The sequence below is a fragment of the Ctenocephalides felis genome, unplaced genomic scaffold, assembly GCF_003426905.1.
Source record: "Ctenocephalides felis isolate EL2017-DRISC unplaced genomic scaffold, ASM342690v1 CF-g0.4_SCAFFOLD_03572, whole genome shotgun sequence".
Lineage (NCBI taxonomy): Eukaryota > Metazoa > Arthropoda > Insecta > Siphonaptera > Pulicidae > Ctenocephalides > Ctenocephalides felis.
The window spans coordinates 42,933,821-42,951,133 of NW_020539726.1; the positions used below are offsets into that span (position 1 = coordinate 42,933,821).

Here is a 17,313-nt window from a genome sequence, read left to right on the forward strand (position 1 = left end):
GTGATGTGAGCATTATGAGAATGATTCCAATCACTTCATACGAGATACACATAATTACTTATTAAATACAGTTTGATACAATCAATCGGAATCATTGAAACATTTTTCATATACAACTTGCAATTATATAGACATGTTTTTTTCTAGAACCAATATTTATTTGTTTTTAAATTTATTTGATTTTAAGTTTCACTATTAAAATTAAGTTTTTTTTATTAGAGTTAATAAAAGATTACATTCGTTACAGTAAAAAAATCAACACTAATATAAAACTAACTACTGTAATTATATAGATAGTTTTTACTTGAAACTAATTAATTTCAGTTGCAATTAAATTTGCACAATAGTCATTTACTATTGACCTCAAAAATAAAATAAAAATATTTTTTTGCATATTTTGTACATACATTTGTTTGTACACATAAGATTAGTAGATTAATGTTTTATTATTTATATTACTATTTTGTAATTATATCAATTCAAATTAAATTAACGGAAACTGTCAAATATGGCGTAGGGTCAAAAACGTACTATATATTTTTTTAACCGAATTTTCATACACATTGAATAGCGTTAAATTAATTAAATAAATTCAAATTCTTAAAGTTTTATCTGATATTTACATTATAGTTTCGTAATTAAATCAATTAATATTAGAATTTAAATTAAATTATCGGAAACTGTCAACTTCTAACTGTCAAACATGGCGTCAAATCAAAAATATATTTTATAACTTTTAACCGTATTTTCATACACATTGAATAACGTTAAATTAATTAAATAAATTCAAATTTTAAAAGTTTTATCTGATACTTACATTATAGTTTCGTAATTAGATCAATTATTATTAAAAATCAAATTAAATTAGCGGAAACTGTTAACTTCTAACTGTCAAACATGGCGTAGAGTCTAAAAATTTATTTTATATCTTTTAAACCGTATTTTCATACACATTGAATAACGTTAAATTAATTAAATAAATTCAAGTTTTAAAAGTCTTATCTGATACTTACACATATTATAGTGTCGAATTTAAATCAATTAATATTAAAATTTAAATTAAATTAGCGGAAACTGTCAACTTCTAACTGTCAAACATGGCGTCAAATCAAAAATATATTTTATATTTTTTTAACCATTTTCATTGAACACATTGAATAACATTAAGTTAAATAAATAATTCAAATGTTGAAAGTCTTATCTAATATTATTTACATTATAATTTCGTAATCAGATAAATTATTGTTAAAATTCAATTTAAATTAGCGGAAACAGTCAACTTCTAACTGTCAAATATGGCGTAGAGTCAAAAATATATTTTATATATTTTTTTTAACCATTTTCATTGAACACATTGAATAACATTAAATTAATTAAATAATTCAAATTTTGAAAGTCTTATCTGATATTATTTACATTATAGTTTTGTAATTAGATAAAATATTATTAAAATTTAAATTAAATTAGCGGAAGCTATCAACTTCTAACTGTCAAACATGGCGTCAAATCAAAAACTTATTTTATATTTTTTTAAACCACGCGAATAAAATTAAATTTTGTAAATCTTTCAAAATCATAATATTTTTCTGATATTATTTTAATTATAAGTTTGTTACTGGATCTATATTTAAAATTCTAATAAAATTTGTGCAAACTCTCGAGTTCAAACTGTCAAAAATGGCGCTGAGTGAAACATATATTTTAACTTTTTTTAATATTTATTCGTTTGTGGCTCATTGGATAAAATTAAATTATGTGATTACTGAATATTTTATCTTATATTAATTTAATTGTGATTTTGTAATTAGATTTTTTTATTAAAATTCGAATAAAATTTGCACAAACTGTTAACTTCACACTGTCAAAAATGGCGCTGATTCAAAAACATGTATTTCAAATTATTATTATTTATTATTATATATTTACGCATTATTTTTCAAAATATCGGATAGAATTAAATTAAATTAATCAATCGAAGTCTTTATTTAATAAAATGATATAATATAAATTTGCTGTACTTTGCTGTAACAAAATATCAAATGTTATATTTAACAGTTGCCATCTTGACGACAGTTTTGACATTTGGTGTGGACGATTTCGTTTCTAAATAATAAACACGAATAAAATGAATAAAATAATATTAAAGTATTAATAAAATATTAAAAACTCTGTATTTATTAAATATATCAATATAGTTTTTATGTGAGTAGTGAAAATAGGAGAACTAAATTATTGAGTGAAATATGATAAAATCTTAATCAACATCACATCAATGAATCACATTAGATTGCAAATAAATTAATAAATACCTATAGTAGTAAATAATTTGCATTTAAATTATGTTATAAAATGGGCATAGAAAGTTCTCACATGAATGGCCTACAGTTAGAAGAAAAAGCCATCGAAACAACAGACTACTGGACTCTATATTCTGCTTCCAATGGCGAAACAAAACTATCAATTTTCAAAAGCAAAACAGGCATACACGGTCAATCATGGACACTGGAAAAGATGACAAAGAACCTGATGCTGCACCGGCATCCATTCATCCTGAAGTACGTATCATCCTGGAACAAAGGTACAGATTTTTATTTAGCAGTTGAAAGTGCCAAGCCTCTCCATTTATACCAGAATCAGTTATCGAGTATACAGATATCTCTGGGGTTGAGGAATGTTATAGGTGCTCTAGTGTTTTTGCACGAGCAGGCACATGCTTTTCATAATAATATATGTATATCCAGTATTTATGTAACGCAGAATGGTACGTGGAAGTTGGGTGGTTTGGAGTTTTTGATGGCAAAATCAAAAATGACTGCAGAGTTTTTGTCTAAGTCTAAGGGGTATAGATACACGAAATCTATTGATCCTGATGAAGAGAAGAATAATGGGAGCGGTTGTGATCAGTATGCGTTTGCAAACTTGGTTTTGGATTTGCAGAAACATTTAAAACATGATGATGTAGCTGGTTTTGATGAGTTTAGTAAATATTGTTCGGCGCATTTGAAACATCAGAATTTTGTGATGAGACCACAATTTTCATCTTTACTTCTGCACCCTTTTTTTAACCATGATATAATTATGTTGCATTCGTTTTTAAGTGACTTGCCTATTAAATCTAACAAAGAAAAAACAGAGTTTTTTAAAAAGTTGCACGGGGTTTTGATGTCTTTGGATGAACAAGAAACAGCAACACATCTGGGTGAGCTTTTGATATCAAGAATGGTGCTTTTAGATTTAACTGCACAAGAATTCTTGTTACCATATTTGTTTAATCCAAAAACAAAAACAAATCCTGATGGTTTATTCACAGAACCAGTATTTAAATCTATTATAGCACCCAAATTGTTAAACGTATTTAGGGTTAGAGACTTGCAGATCCGTATGATACTTTTGCACCACTTTCCAAGTTTTATAAAACTATTCAAAAAAACAGATTTACAAGAACATATTTTACCAGAGCTTTTACTCGGCATAAAAGATAGTAATGATGAGTTAGTTGCTTTAACACTGCGCTCTTTAGCTGAACTGGTGCCTTTATTAGGCTCTTCTGCTGTTATAGGAGGTAAACGAGAAAAATTATTCTCCAATGGCAAACCAAAAGATTTAGCACCGATAGAAAAATCTTCAAACCTAACCTTACTGACAAATACTGAACGCCCATCACCCGATGGTGAAGAAGACCATTGTGTCAACAATTCAGTATCCAAAGACACCGAAGACTGGAAAGACTGGGACAACGATCTCAAAATATCAGAACCCACTCCTATTATCGAACAAAAACCAATAGTTATTAATGATATATTAAATTTAGATATAAAAGTCAATAAATCAAAGCCTGTTGAACAAGATAATGAATTAGATTTGTTCCATGATATGGAACCAGTTATTCAAGCATCGAATGTGTTTTTAGTTGATGAAGTTGCAAAAACTAATTTAGAACTGAATAGTTTTGCTTCAACTAAATTTGAGGTGTCCAATACGTTGGTGGACGACGGCTGGGACGACACAAGTAATTGGAGCGAATAATAATAATATATATATATATAATATGTTATATTATTTATATGTGTATGTATGTATGTAATCACAGACATTTTATTAATACACACAGATATAATTACTTACAATGCGTTATTAGTTCAAACTAGGTGTAAGTAATCATAAAAAATTAAAAATGAAAATTTTTGGAAATCTTTACGTTTCAGGAGGTTTCTAAACATTTTGGCATACTTTAGAAAAAATTGATGTGCGTGTGTGTGTGTGTTTTTTTTTGCATTTATGCATCCCAGACTAGGTCTTTTGTCTGAGTATGTCGGACTCAATACCGCCTGTGTATAATACCGACTAAAACCTCTGCTTTGCCCTTGCCTCTGGTCCCCACGGCGACCGCCGTTCGGCATTACTTCGTGGGGGGAGGATCTAGAATGTTATCATTCTTACATTGATTTTATACTCATCTTTAAAATGAGTGAAGTCCCATTCGTTCTTTCTCTTTCGTTTAAAAGTTGGATGTTTGTGTGCGTGTGTATGTATGTGCAGATACCAATTTTGTCGACGATTTTGAGAGCACGGATCAACCGATTTGGCTAATTCAATTCAAATTCGATTCTTATTGAAAATGATATGCATATTCAATTATCAGACATTATATAAAGATTTTAAAAAGAGTACAAATTTTAATTTACACTAGTAGACTGCGAAGCAGCGCTTACGCGCTTCTATATTTTAACTCTAAAATAGCTCGCAAACGCAGCTCGATTGCTGTGAAAAAAAAGTTAAAAATTTTCAAAATATGGAAAAATTTCAAATTTCTGAGTCATTTTTGGCAAAATTTTCTAAAATCTGATATTCCAAAGTTCTTAAAAGAAATTTAAGCTTTTTTTTAAATTTCAATTTTCGGTACAGAAAGTTCCAGCAATTTGCCTGAGGGCACTATGCACAACTAGTTAGTTCAAACTAGGTGTAAGTGGCATTTACCCTACAAGTGGATTAGTGTAAGTTCTAGTAATTGTCCAAAAATCAAAAATGATGATTTTTGTATATCCTTACGTTTCAGAGGTTTCTGAACATTTTGGCATACCTGTATGTGTATGTGTGTGTATGTGCGGATACAATTTTTGTCGACGTTTCTGGGAGCACGGATTAACCGATTTGAATGATTCAAAAAGCATTCGATTTCTGTTGATAGGGAGACGTACTGATTAGTTTTTGGCAAAGGCATGTTCAGCCGTTTCGGAGATAAAAAGCAAAGAGTGCAGAAAATAGAAATCGAGTTTTTGAGAGAACGGAGAATCCGATTAGAATGATCAAAAAGCATTCTGTTCGTGTTGATGGGAAGACAAGCATTTAAGTCTTTAGAAAAAGCAGGTTCTGCCGTTTCAGAGATTCAGAGCAAAAAGTGCAAAAATTAGCGGTTTTTGAGAGATTAAAATGATTCAAAATGCATTCTGTTCGTATTGATGGAGAGACGTGCTGATTAGTTTTTTTGAATAGGCAGATCCTACCGTTTTGGAGATGCAGAGCAAAAAGTATTAAAGTCAGCAATTTTTTAGAGAATGGTTTATCCGATTAGAATGATTCAAAAAACATTTTGCTTGTGTGAAGGCAAAAAATTATTTCTTAATTTCAAAAAAAAAAATATATGACAATAATATGTCAATAAAAAAATGTCAAAAAACAGATCTTGAAAAATAAAAAGAAAATCGAAAATATTTGGATTTTAATTTTAGTCGTAGATAAAATTCTAATACTAACTTATATACTTCAAATAAATAATTTTAACTTTGCAATTCAGTATATATAATTCTTATAAATATGAGATAAGGTCCTTCATCACTAACTCCGCTTTATCAAGTTTTGTTTACTTTCTTTCCATGCAAACATATACGTGGTCTGTTCAAAAAGTACCCGGAATTTTCGTATATAAATATAAAATATTTATTTATTCGTCTACATTAATGTGGTCCCCTTCAAAGTAGTCCCCCCCAGATATAATACACTTATGCCAGCGTTTTTTCCAATTTTCGAAGCACCCTTGATATTCACTTTTTGATATGTCCTTGAGCACTCTCGGCGATTTTCTTCAATCGAGGAAAACCGCCGTCCTTTCATGGGTCTCTTCAACTTTGGGAATAGGAAAAAGTCACACGGAGCCATATCTGGTGAATTTTTGCACTTTGCAACACTTTATTTCATTTTTTACGCAAAATTTAATACAAATTCTTTGACTTTTCAATTCTTCCATTGTAAAAATCGCCGAGCTCAGAAAAACACGTCGAACCTTAGCGACTACCACAGACAAAGTAAACAGTGAATATAGCTGAAAATTTCATCATACTTTAGGGGCATGTATACCAACACAATAAAAAAAAAAATTTGACAATCAGACACTCCAGACCCGCGAAATTTAATTATTAGTAATTCCGGGTACTTTTTGAACAGACACGTATAGGGTCCGCCAACTAGCTTTTTTTGAAAAATTCCTTAAAAAATCTACTGGATATTTTGCCAATCTTCTTTTTGTTTGAAAATTCTATTAAAAACCACTAAGTATTTTCACTTTTTTTATTTGAAAGTGAAATGTAAAGAGTGAAGAGTACACAGTAGGGTTGCTTAAGTCGTACCCCCTAAAAAAAAGTTATTAGGCGGACCCTATATGAACGTCGTCGTGCAATTTATACGTTCTTATATTTCGTCTATAAAATACGAATAATGAAAGTTACAATATTTATAATAATCTATTTGAAAACATTGAATATTCCTCGAACATTTCGTTACGGTACGGGAAGTTCCAGCAATTTGCCTTAAGGCACGATGCCATGAATAGACTAATTTCACGTGACATTTAATTTTGACAAAAGAATATTGACATTTGCCAAAATTTAGCATCAAAATTTTAAGTATCAATTATTAATCATTAACAATGTCTTGAGTGCTCTATCAACAGTTTTTGTTAATTTTTTATAATTTTCTACAATGAATGAGCTTTTCGAGCTGCAATTCCAGAGGTTGCCAAGAACAGTGGTGCCTATTCATTACAACATTCAGTTGCAACCATGTCTGGACAAAACCACGTTTCATTTCGAGGGAAAGGAATCGATAGAGATTGCTGTAAGATTAATAAGTGGCAATTCTGCCGTAACATAAACGATAAGATTTTTTTTTATTTAATTTATTCTGCAACATGTTTTTCATATTCATTAACATTAAGCAGAGATTGCTAACAATAATTATCATATAATATAAACAAGAAAATAGTAGCAACACCCAGCGGCGTGTCTACTAGATATATATAACACATGTTAATAATAAAAAATAATAATAAAATAAAAAGAAAAGAAAGACGAAAAAATAAACGATAAGATAGCGTTTTCATGGTAACGCTCTCCTGTGCTTGTTCTTGGTATTGAAAATTATGAAATTGTCTTTCTATTTGCCGTGCGATCAGGCGTATTTTATATATAAACAAGCAAGGGAGAATGTTATATAAGATTCTTCCTTGCTTGTTAGCTTCCCGTAGGGTAAGTTATTGTAATCGTCCAAAAATCGAAAATGAAAATTTTTGCATTTCTCGACGTTTTGAAGGTTTCTGAACATTTTGGCATACCTCAGAAAAAATGGATGTGTGTGTGTGTGTGTTTTGTATGGTTTGCGTTTTTTCCTCCACGTTTTCGGGCGCACGAATCAACCGATTTGAATGGTTTAAAAAACATTCGATACCTATTGATAGGGAGATGTGCTGATTAGTTTTTGGCAAAGACAGGTCCAGCCGTCACGGAGATAGGGAGCAAAGAGTGCAGAAAATATAAATCGAGTTGTTGGGAGAACGGAGTATCGGATTTGAATGATCTAATAAACATTCAATTTGTAATGATTGGGAGAAGAGGTGATTGGTTTTTGGCAAAGACAGGTCGCGCCATTTGACCGATCTAAAGAACTTTCTACTTGTATTGACCAAACAATTGCTTTTGAGGATAAAAAATGATTACATCTTTTTTTATTTTTCATAAAATATTTTTGTAATTTTGGATTAAAAATTCAAAAAATTACCCAGGCTAAGCACAGTCTGAGCGCCACCCTGGTACAAATGTTTACCCAAGTGCGTTTAGACTGTTTATGTACTGGAGCATTTTTCCAATTTTGTGAAAACTATTAAAAAATGTGAAAATGCCGCCAAGCTAAGCACAGTATAAGTGAAAATGTCGCACAGAATTATTTGCAAATGCAAATTAAACTGTGACTATACGGGAGCACTTTTTCAATTTTGTGCAAATTAAGCAACTATTTTTTTAGAATGAAATTGAATTCGAAATGAAATGACGATAGTTAATGTTCTGGAGATAAATTAATTTTTAATGATTTACATTCGATTTGCTCAAATATAACAATAAGATAGCAAAAATAATGAAAGTTACAGAATTTGTAATAATATATTTAAAAACGTTTAAAAATTCTCGAATATTTCATTACGGTACGGGAAGTTTCAGCAATTTGCCTTAAGGCCTGATGCCATACACCACTAGTTTCTAGATTCTTTTTAGACCCTTACTAGATTCTTCTCAGAAGATTCATATTAGATACGTATAAGACTTTTAGAAGATTCTTCTTACGTTTAAAGTTCTTATAAGATCTATACTAGATTTTATATTAGATATTCCTTACGAGATTCTTAAACGATCCTCATTATCCTTTCAGATATTTTGTAGATTCATCTGTCTACTCATTTGAGATCCTTGGATGCTTCATGCAAAATTGAGATTATTTTTGGATTCTTGCAAGATTCCTATTGGATTCTTTTTACATTCTTGGTGTAATCATATTAGATTTTAATTCTAACAATATTTAGATAACTCTAACTAACTAAATAATTCTAACAATTTTTAGATAATTTGTAATAATATATTTGAAAACGTTTAAATCTTCTCGAATATTTCCTTACGATACGGAAAGTTCCAGCAATCTGCCTTAAGGCACGATGCCATACACCACTAGTTTATATGTAAAATACGCCTGATCGCACAGCAAATAGATAGACGGTTTCATAATTTTTACTACCAATAAACAAGTATAACATATCGTTGCCATGACAACGATATTTTATGACCTCCGTTACGGCAGAATTGCTCCATCAATTTCTGCAAGGAATGCCGAATTGCACTAATTCTTGTCCTTGTAGATTTTGGATTCGGTGCAAAGAATAGTCCTGAATTCGGTTCAACTGCATATCAAGAGTGTTGTTCTGCACAGGGAAGACGAAGAGGATATCGAGCCTGAAATAACTTATAATGATTATGATGAAATTATAACGTTGGACTTTAAAAAGAAGTTGCCCATTGGCAGAGGTGCTTTGTTATTTGATTACAGTGGGTTGCTTAATGAGAAACCGAAAGGTAAGGGAAATCGATTAAGGCGATTTGTATCTGATATTTACTTCAATTGGGATTTTTCTTTTAGGTTTTTTCAGAAGCACCTACACAAATTTCGAAGGCAAGACAGCCTATGCAGCCTTAACCCATTTCGAGACGAGTGATGCCCGAAGATGTTTTCCTTGCTGGGACGAGCCCTCGTTCAAAGCCACTTTCACGATCATTCTTTTGGTTCCACAGGTAAATATACAATTATTAGTGTTAACTTCCCGTAGGATATTGTTATTGTAATCGTCCAAAATTCGAAATTAAAATTTTTTACATTTCTCGACGTTTTGAAGGTTTCTGAACATTTTATTGGCATACCTCAGAAACGAAATCTAAAAAACATTCAATTTGTAATGATTGGGAGAAGAGATGTTAGTTTTTGACAAAGACAGGTCCCGTCATTTCGAAGATACAGAGCTAAATGTGCAAAAAATGACAGTTTTTGAGAGAACTTAGCGTACAATTTAAATGATCTAAAAAACTTTATGCTTGTATTGACAAAACAATTTCTTTCGATGATAAAACATTATTACTACTTTTTTATTTTCCATAAAATATTTTTGTAATTTTGAAATAAAAATTCAAAAAATGACCCAGGCTAAGCACAGTCTAAGCGCCACTCTGGTACAAATGTTTAACCAAGTGCGTTTAGACAGTTTATGTTCCGGAGGACTTTTCTAATTTTGTGAAAACTATTGAAAAATGTGAAAATGCCGCCAAGCTAAGCACAGTATAAGTGAAAATGTCGCACAGAATTATTTGCAAATGCGCTTAGACTGTGACTACACGGGAGCATTTTTTCAATTCAATTTTGTGTAAATTAGGCAAGTATTTTTTTTTTAAATTGAATTCGAAATGAAATGAAATGACGATTGTTAATGTTCTGAAGATAAATTGATTTATGATTTACATTTGATTTGCTCATATATAACAATAAGATAGCAAAAATAATGAAAGTTACAGTATTTGTAATATAATATATTTGAAAACGTTTAAAATTTCTCGAATGTTTCATTACGGCACGGGAAGTTCCAGCAATTTGTCGTAAGGTATGATGCCATACCTCATTAGCTTTTCTTTTGTATTGCGAAGGAAATGCATTTATGCATCCCAGACTAGGTCTTTTGTCTGAATACGTCGGACTCAATACCGCCCATGTTTAATACCGACTAAAACCTCCGCTTTGCCCCTGCCTCTGGTCCGCACGGAAATTGCCGTTAGGCATTACTTCGTCGGGGGAGGATCTAGAATGTTATAATTCTTGCACTGATTTTATACTCATCTTTTAAAATCAGTGTAAGAATGATAACATTCAAGTATGCATCTGTATAACGTGCGTGTGTGTATGTATTTTTTTCTCTTGTATAGCGAAAGAAATGCTTTCATGCATCCCAGACTAGGTCTTTTGTCTGGGTATGTCTGATTCAATACTTCTTGGGTATAATACCGACTAAAACCTACTCATTTTTTAAATGAGGGAAGTCCAATTTGCTCTTTCTCTTTCCATGTATGGCAGATCTACAATCTATGTGTGTGTGTGTCTTTTTTGTCATTTTTGTCATTTTTGACCTTTGCTCAACTGCCGAATAAACGTTCCTAGACATAGAATATAAAAGGAACTCTACTGACGATCAAACTGAAACGATAGACAGAGTGAGAAGTGACTCTACTGATGAGCAAATTGCATTTCAAAAATAAAATAGAGAAGGAACCTTACTGTCGAGCAAAATGTATTTAAGAGATAAATAGTCAGAGTAAGAAAAGGGACTCTACCGTCGAGCAAATTGCATTTCAGAAACAAAATAAAAAAGGGACTCTACTGACGAGCAAACTGAAACGATAGACAGATCAAGAAGGGACTCTACTATCGAGCAAATTATATTTCTGAAATAAAAGAGAAAAGTGACTCTACTAACGAGCAAACATTAGACAGAGTAAGAAGGGACTCTACCAGCGAGCAAATTGCATTTCAAAAATAAAATAGAGAAGGGACTCTACTGACAAGCAAAATGTATTTCAGAGATAAAATAGAGAAAGGACTCTACTGACGAACAAACTGCAGTAATAGTCAGAGCAAAAAAAAGAACCCTACCTTCGAGCAAATTGCATTTTAGAAATAAAATAAAAAAATGGACTCTTCTGACAAGCAAAATGTATTTCAGAAATAAAATAGAGAAGGGACTCTACTGACGAGCAAATTGCATTTCAGAAATAAAAGAGAAAAGGGACTCTACCGACGAGCAAATTGAATTTCAGAAAAGATTTTTTTTGACGATTTCGATGAAACTTAGATTTCGTAGTCTGAAAAAACATACTAGAATATTATAGGCCTACGATAAGCGGTTGAATTATAAAAATTTATCAAAACTAAAAATTTCGCCGGGCACTTAAAGAATTCTAATTAGAATCTATGCCGAGTATATTAAATAAAACACATTTTTAGAACACGAAACGGCTAAAATAAATTAATTGTGTTAAATAATTTAATTCAATTATACAATTACAGATATTATATAAGTTTGTAACACGCCAATCGTAAATTGCAATGATTTATTTTTAGTGAAAGCAAAAATTCTATTTTCGAAATAAACAGTTAAATTTTATCTAAATAGATAAATCTCTGAATTCTTTTTGATTCATTTGATTATTTACAAGTATCCGCAAGTTCATGCAATTTGCCATAAGGCAAAACACCACTTACAACTAAACTACCAATTAAAGTGTGTATGTGAGCCGATTTTTTACATTTTATGAACGTTTTCTCAAAAACGGCTGCACCGATTTAAAAAATTCAGAAGTCATTCGATGTTACTCGATAGGGACTAGCGTTTATCAGTTTTGTGCGATGATCGGCCAAGCCGCTTCTTTGTAATTAGCAGAAAAGTGTTAAACTCGTCCACGTTTTAGCCCGCAATTTTGAAAAAACAATTCAAAAACTGTTCTAAAGTTATTGGTTGGGAATCATGATGATTAGTTTTAATAACGGGAAGTTCATACAACTTGCCCTAAGGCAAAATACGACTTGCCTTAAGGCAAAATACCACTTACACCTAATTTATATTACTTTCAGGGCTACACAGGGATATCGAACATGACCGTCAAATTTGGTGTCAAACAAGGAGACTTCAGGTGCATCGAGTTCGATCCAACTCCTCCTATGTCGACATACATGCTGGCAGTAGTCATAGGTAAAATTTAATATTTTATTCGTAAATAATTATTTTGTTCTTATTTAATTTATATTCAGGTGAGTACGACTACGTGCAACTTTTGAGCAGTGACGGAGTACGTGTCAGGGTCTACACACCTCTTGGTAAAAAAGATTTTGGCAGATTTGCAGTCGGAGTCACTTCTAAAGTCTTACCGTACTACAAGGAATTTTTCGACATGAAATATCCACTACCAAAGGTAATAGACTGAAATAGTATCAAAAACTCATCATATATCAAGTGATACATTTTATTTTTTTTATTTCTAGCTTGATCTGGTAGCCGTCCCCGAATTCCCAGCAGGAGCAAGCGAATGCTGGGGCCTGCTGGCTTTCAGAGACTCCGCCCTCCTCCTGGACGAGGTCAACGCGAGCGATACGACAAAACAGTGGTGCTGTCTATTGTTGGCACACGTAGCTGCCACCCAATGGTTCGGAGGAATGGTGACACCGAGCTGGTGGACCGAATCCTGGATGTACGAAGGATTCGCGCAGTATGCAGAGTTTTTGTGCATTCAACAAGTAAATAGAAATACTGATATCTACATATATATTAGGTTGTCAAATATCTCCCTTCCGCTTTTTTGCTCTTGGTTTATAATACAAAAAGGCGGAAGGGAGATATTTGACAATCTAATATAAAAATAAGTCGGGTTTTCCTTCCTGACGATATAACTCCAGAACGCATGAACCGATTTCGACAATTTTGCATTCGTTGGAAAGGTCTCGGGCTCTGCAAGGTTTATAGCTAAGTTAGTGGTGTACGGCATCGTGCCCTAATGCAAATTGCTGGAACTTCACGCACCGTAATTAAAAATTCGAGTAATGACATTTGTGAGAATTATCAGAATTATACTTGGTTAAGTCAACGAGCAATTCTTGCCGCAAAGAATAATGATGTACACGCACTGAATTTCACCATTTAATCAAAAATTGCTGGCGATTTGGTGACATACCAATGATTCCGACTGGTCTTCCGTTTGACTTCAAACGATTGCAATTTACAGTTCGCCTTGCGTTCGCAATAATAAGTCGCAAGGATAATCGCTTAGTGTTTGCGGGATAAATTTCAAATAGATTATTTAGAAAATCATTGTTTTTCACATGGGCAGTTATACGTAGCCTGTTCACGAGTTGGAAAACCATCCGCTTTGTTTGTGTTAACGTCAGACCAAAAAACAAAAAATGTGGTTTACCAAAGATCACTTCCATGAAACGGATAATTTGCGGATTCACTTTCATTTACTTAGAGAAGTTCAATTAACAAACACTTCAATTTTGTAATCGAAATAAATTCATTACTGTTGTGTAATAAAATCAAATCTTTCCTTTTCAAATATAAAACAAACAAAAAACTTCTTCATCTTTCTCACGAAATCATCTGGTGGCGAAACGGAGTTAGTCGGGTTTGATAGTATATATATATATATATATATATATATATATATATATATATATACGAGTATACATTTATATATATATATATATATATATATATATATATATACGTGTATATATAAATGGAGCTTGATAAAATGATCCGCTAAACCTCGAAAACGGCTGAACCGATTCGGCCAGTCTTAGTTTAGAAAAATTCGTGCTAATCAGTAGATTGTCGGAAAGGTGGAATATTATTTCAAAATCGCATAGAAACTTTACATTTTTAATTTCAACATTTTTGTAGAAGCGTTTTTCAATAAAACAATGGACGGTGGCTAATACGTCAAATGTCAAACGTTTTTGACAGATGATATTCAATTACGTTTAATAGGATGTTTTACGTGAATATTTTTTAATTGTAATTGAATTATAGTAAATAGTTTTGTTTATAGTTTTATTTTTTTACAAATAATAAAGTTGATAGGCACCTTTTATATTTTTCAAAGTATTTATCTAATTCGATGTCCATAAACTTATTGATTTCATCTTCGTCTTCTAATAGCGTTGTTATATTAATAATGGTGTTTTCGAATATTTCAAATAATGGCCTTACATCTTCGATATGGCTGTTTATATCTAAAATATCTAACTCAGAAGTAGGTGTTTCTGACATTTGTTTATAAATTTTCTCATATCTCGTTAGTCGCGATTTCATTCCTTGTTGCTTAAGTTTGAGTGATTTTAACGACCTGATTTCTGCTTCTTTTGCTTCCGAATTGATGTATTCTATTTCTTCGACTGCTGGACGTCAAATCCGGCTCGAAGGACCAATGTTTTCTCACTGATTATTTTAATTGAATTTTACTTTACTTTTTGAAGGACCAATTGTATAATACTTTATTGATAATTGCATATATTTATTTTATAAGTTATAATAGTATTTACAATAATTTTAATATGTTTTTGATTACGTATTGATTGATTTGATTTTGGTTTGACTATCGATTGATGATTTTTTGTTTATATATCAATATAACCACATCCTTTGATATGGCGCGAACACATTTAAATAACACATCCTTATACACTTAAAGTATTAATATTTTTAATTCTCTAGAAATCGTTTAGAAAATACCTTACTTAGCAAAACAACATTAGCCAGGTCAGCTAGTATAGTATTAACATTTGTTTAAATGTGTAATGGTTTCCAGTTGTATCCAGAGTTTGCAGTGTCCAGTCAGTTTCTGCAGGATACTGCCTGGCGTGCCTTGGATGCAGATTCTTTGAGAATTGCAAAGCCTTTGCTGAATCATCCTTCGGATCCTATCGAATCTGTTCTGGACGATTCGTCAACTGATAACGAATTGAGGAGTGATAAGGCTGCCACTTTAATGAGGACACTGCACTCTTACGTAGGTTAGATTGATTAGCATTTTAGTAACAAATATCTTATATATATATAATTCTTCTGTAATGATGTATGAAAGTGTACTTCTTCTAAACGATTATTCGGATTCTGATAAATCTTTCTGAAGTTTTTAAAGGATTTTTTTAGGATTTTTTGAATTATAAAAATATAGTTAGATTATAGCAATAAGTGGAAAAAATTACAAAAATCGCTTATCATTGTTTGACATTGAAAATATTTGAGACATTGTTTGGCATTGAAAAAAAATAATGACTGTCCTTTCCAAAAATTTCAATTTACTTATGAGCCTAGACAATATTATAATATGTTCAATAATAAATTCATAATTATGAATAAGAAAAATGTAATGTCTACATTATTATTGCCAAAAAGCAGCTTAGATGTGCCAAAAATTAAAATAATATCAAATACAGTATATATTTGGCAGATGCGTCTGACGGTTGTGGACTGTCAATAAATATACCCTATATAAATAAATTAGACAGATTATTATTTTTCAACCAATGCAGTCGTGTTTTGCCTTACAAAAAAATTACTCATTCAAAAAACTATTTAGAAATTCCATTGTGTCAAAAATCCATATGTTTGCCATTGGATACGAAATATTTACTCAAGTCGGGAGGGTTTTGGGTTTGAATTTTTTTACTGTGCTCCAATTTTTATGAAATTTTGGAATTAGGTTCATCCTACTCTCAAGTTCAAAAGTGAAAATAGTTTAGACTCCTTTGCCACATCCCGGGGGGATGATATCCCTTCTCAGTAGTGTAATTTTATGTTTTCAAAATAACGTCGGATATCGATAAAAGTACTAATAAATATAAAATATAAAAGTAACTAATTATAAGAGAAAAATGTTTCATAATGTTTTTTTAAGTTACTGGCTACTGAAGATTCGTTTTTTTTGGCGTTTTTCGTCGTTTTTTTGCAAATATCTTCAGAAATATACATTTTAACGGCAATCATGTCGAACAAAATTATATCAATTAAAATCTTAATAAATCGGTGTCTTATAATGTGTTTTAGGAACAACATTCATGGAAATAAAAAAGCAAAACCGTTTTATTATTTCGTTCGAAATTTAGTTGTATTAGAAGCCATCTAGCAGCGAGGTGTTATTTTTTATATATTCCATAGGGTTTTATAGTGCTCAAAATAAGTTATAAAATGAGTACTGTTTTGTTTCATTTAAATCAAATAGTTTTATAAGTGCCATTTTCCTCAAAATTACAATTAATCGTATTTCATCTAGAATTAACTTGGGTTAAGAGATTCCAAAATATCACGCAAATTGGAGCACAGTAAAAAAGTTTACAGATTACACCGTTTTTTCCCTGCATTTACTGTACCAATTTCGTTGATCGTAGATAGAATAGAGCACATATGAACAGGATTTGATAAATTAATTTATTTAAATTATGAACTTAAGTAATAATGTATATCGATTTATTATTAAGAAAAATATAATTTAGATATTATTATTACTGAGAACAATTAATATATAGTACGAGATTATAAAAATTATGGGAAACATTATTGAAGCAATTATTTTGAGTGAAAAAATCGAAGGTGATATTGTACTTTTACCGCGGGGGGGACAACCCTTGATAAAAATAAATAGTTTTTTGAAGTAAATAGTATTGCACGCATTTTGTCAATTCCGCATTAAAAAAATTAAAATAAAGAAAATTAAATCCAAAATTAAAAAAGGGTTAAAGTAGGACAACCCTTGATAAAAATTAATTGTATATTATATTAAGATTCAAGCTTTTTTTTACAGCAAAAATCTAGACAAAAATTATGTAAAAATTACTGAACGGGGGATAAAAAATGATTGAATTACTAAAATGGCTATAAAAACAGGGGTTGGTTATGATAAAGTAAAA

At 31.1% G+C, this 17,313-nt stretch overlaps 2 protein-coding genes across 2 annotated transcripts in view; both read left to right on the forward strand.

Moving 5' to 3' along the window:
- The first annotated feature begins 2,349 nt into the window (after positions 1-2,349).
- LOC113388546 (protein-associating with the carboxyl-terminal domain of ezrin-like) lies at positions 2,350-4,026 on the forward strand. Its single transcript, XM_026625917.1, has one exon. It carries the CDS (start codon positions 2,350-2,352, stop codon positions 4,024-4,026), a length of 1,677 nt encoding a protein of 558 aa, XP_026481702.1.
- A 2,949-nt stretch (positions 4,027-6,975) lies between these two features.
- Positions 6,976-17,313, forward strand: part of LOC113388547 (puromycin-sensitive aminopeptidase-like) — a 21,598-nt gene continuing 11,260 nt past the window's right edge. Inside the window, exons 1-7 of the mRNA XM_026625918.1 lie at positions 6,976-7,110; positions 9,176-9,389; positions 9,454-9,605; positions 12,484-12,601; positions 12,661-12,821; positions 12,892-13,143; positions 15,213-15,417. Coding sequence (XP_026481703.1) covers positions 6,976-7,110; positions 9,176-9,389; positions 9,454-9,605; positions 12,484-12,601; positions 12,661-12,821; positions 12,892-13,143; positions 15,213-15,417 — 1,237 coding nt within the window. The remainder of the gene's footprint in view (positions 7,111-9,175; positions 9,390-9,453; positions 9,606-12,483; positions 12,602-12,660; positions 12,822-12,891; positions 13,144-15,212; positions 15,418-17,313) is intronic.

Bases quoted from the DNA above. Each gene is read 5' to 3' on its own strand.
- LOC113388546 (XM_026625917.1), top strand. From the start codon at position 2,350: ATGGGCATAGAAAGTTCTCACATGAATGGCCTACAGTTAGAAGAAAAA.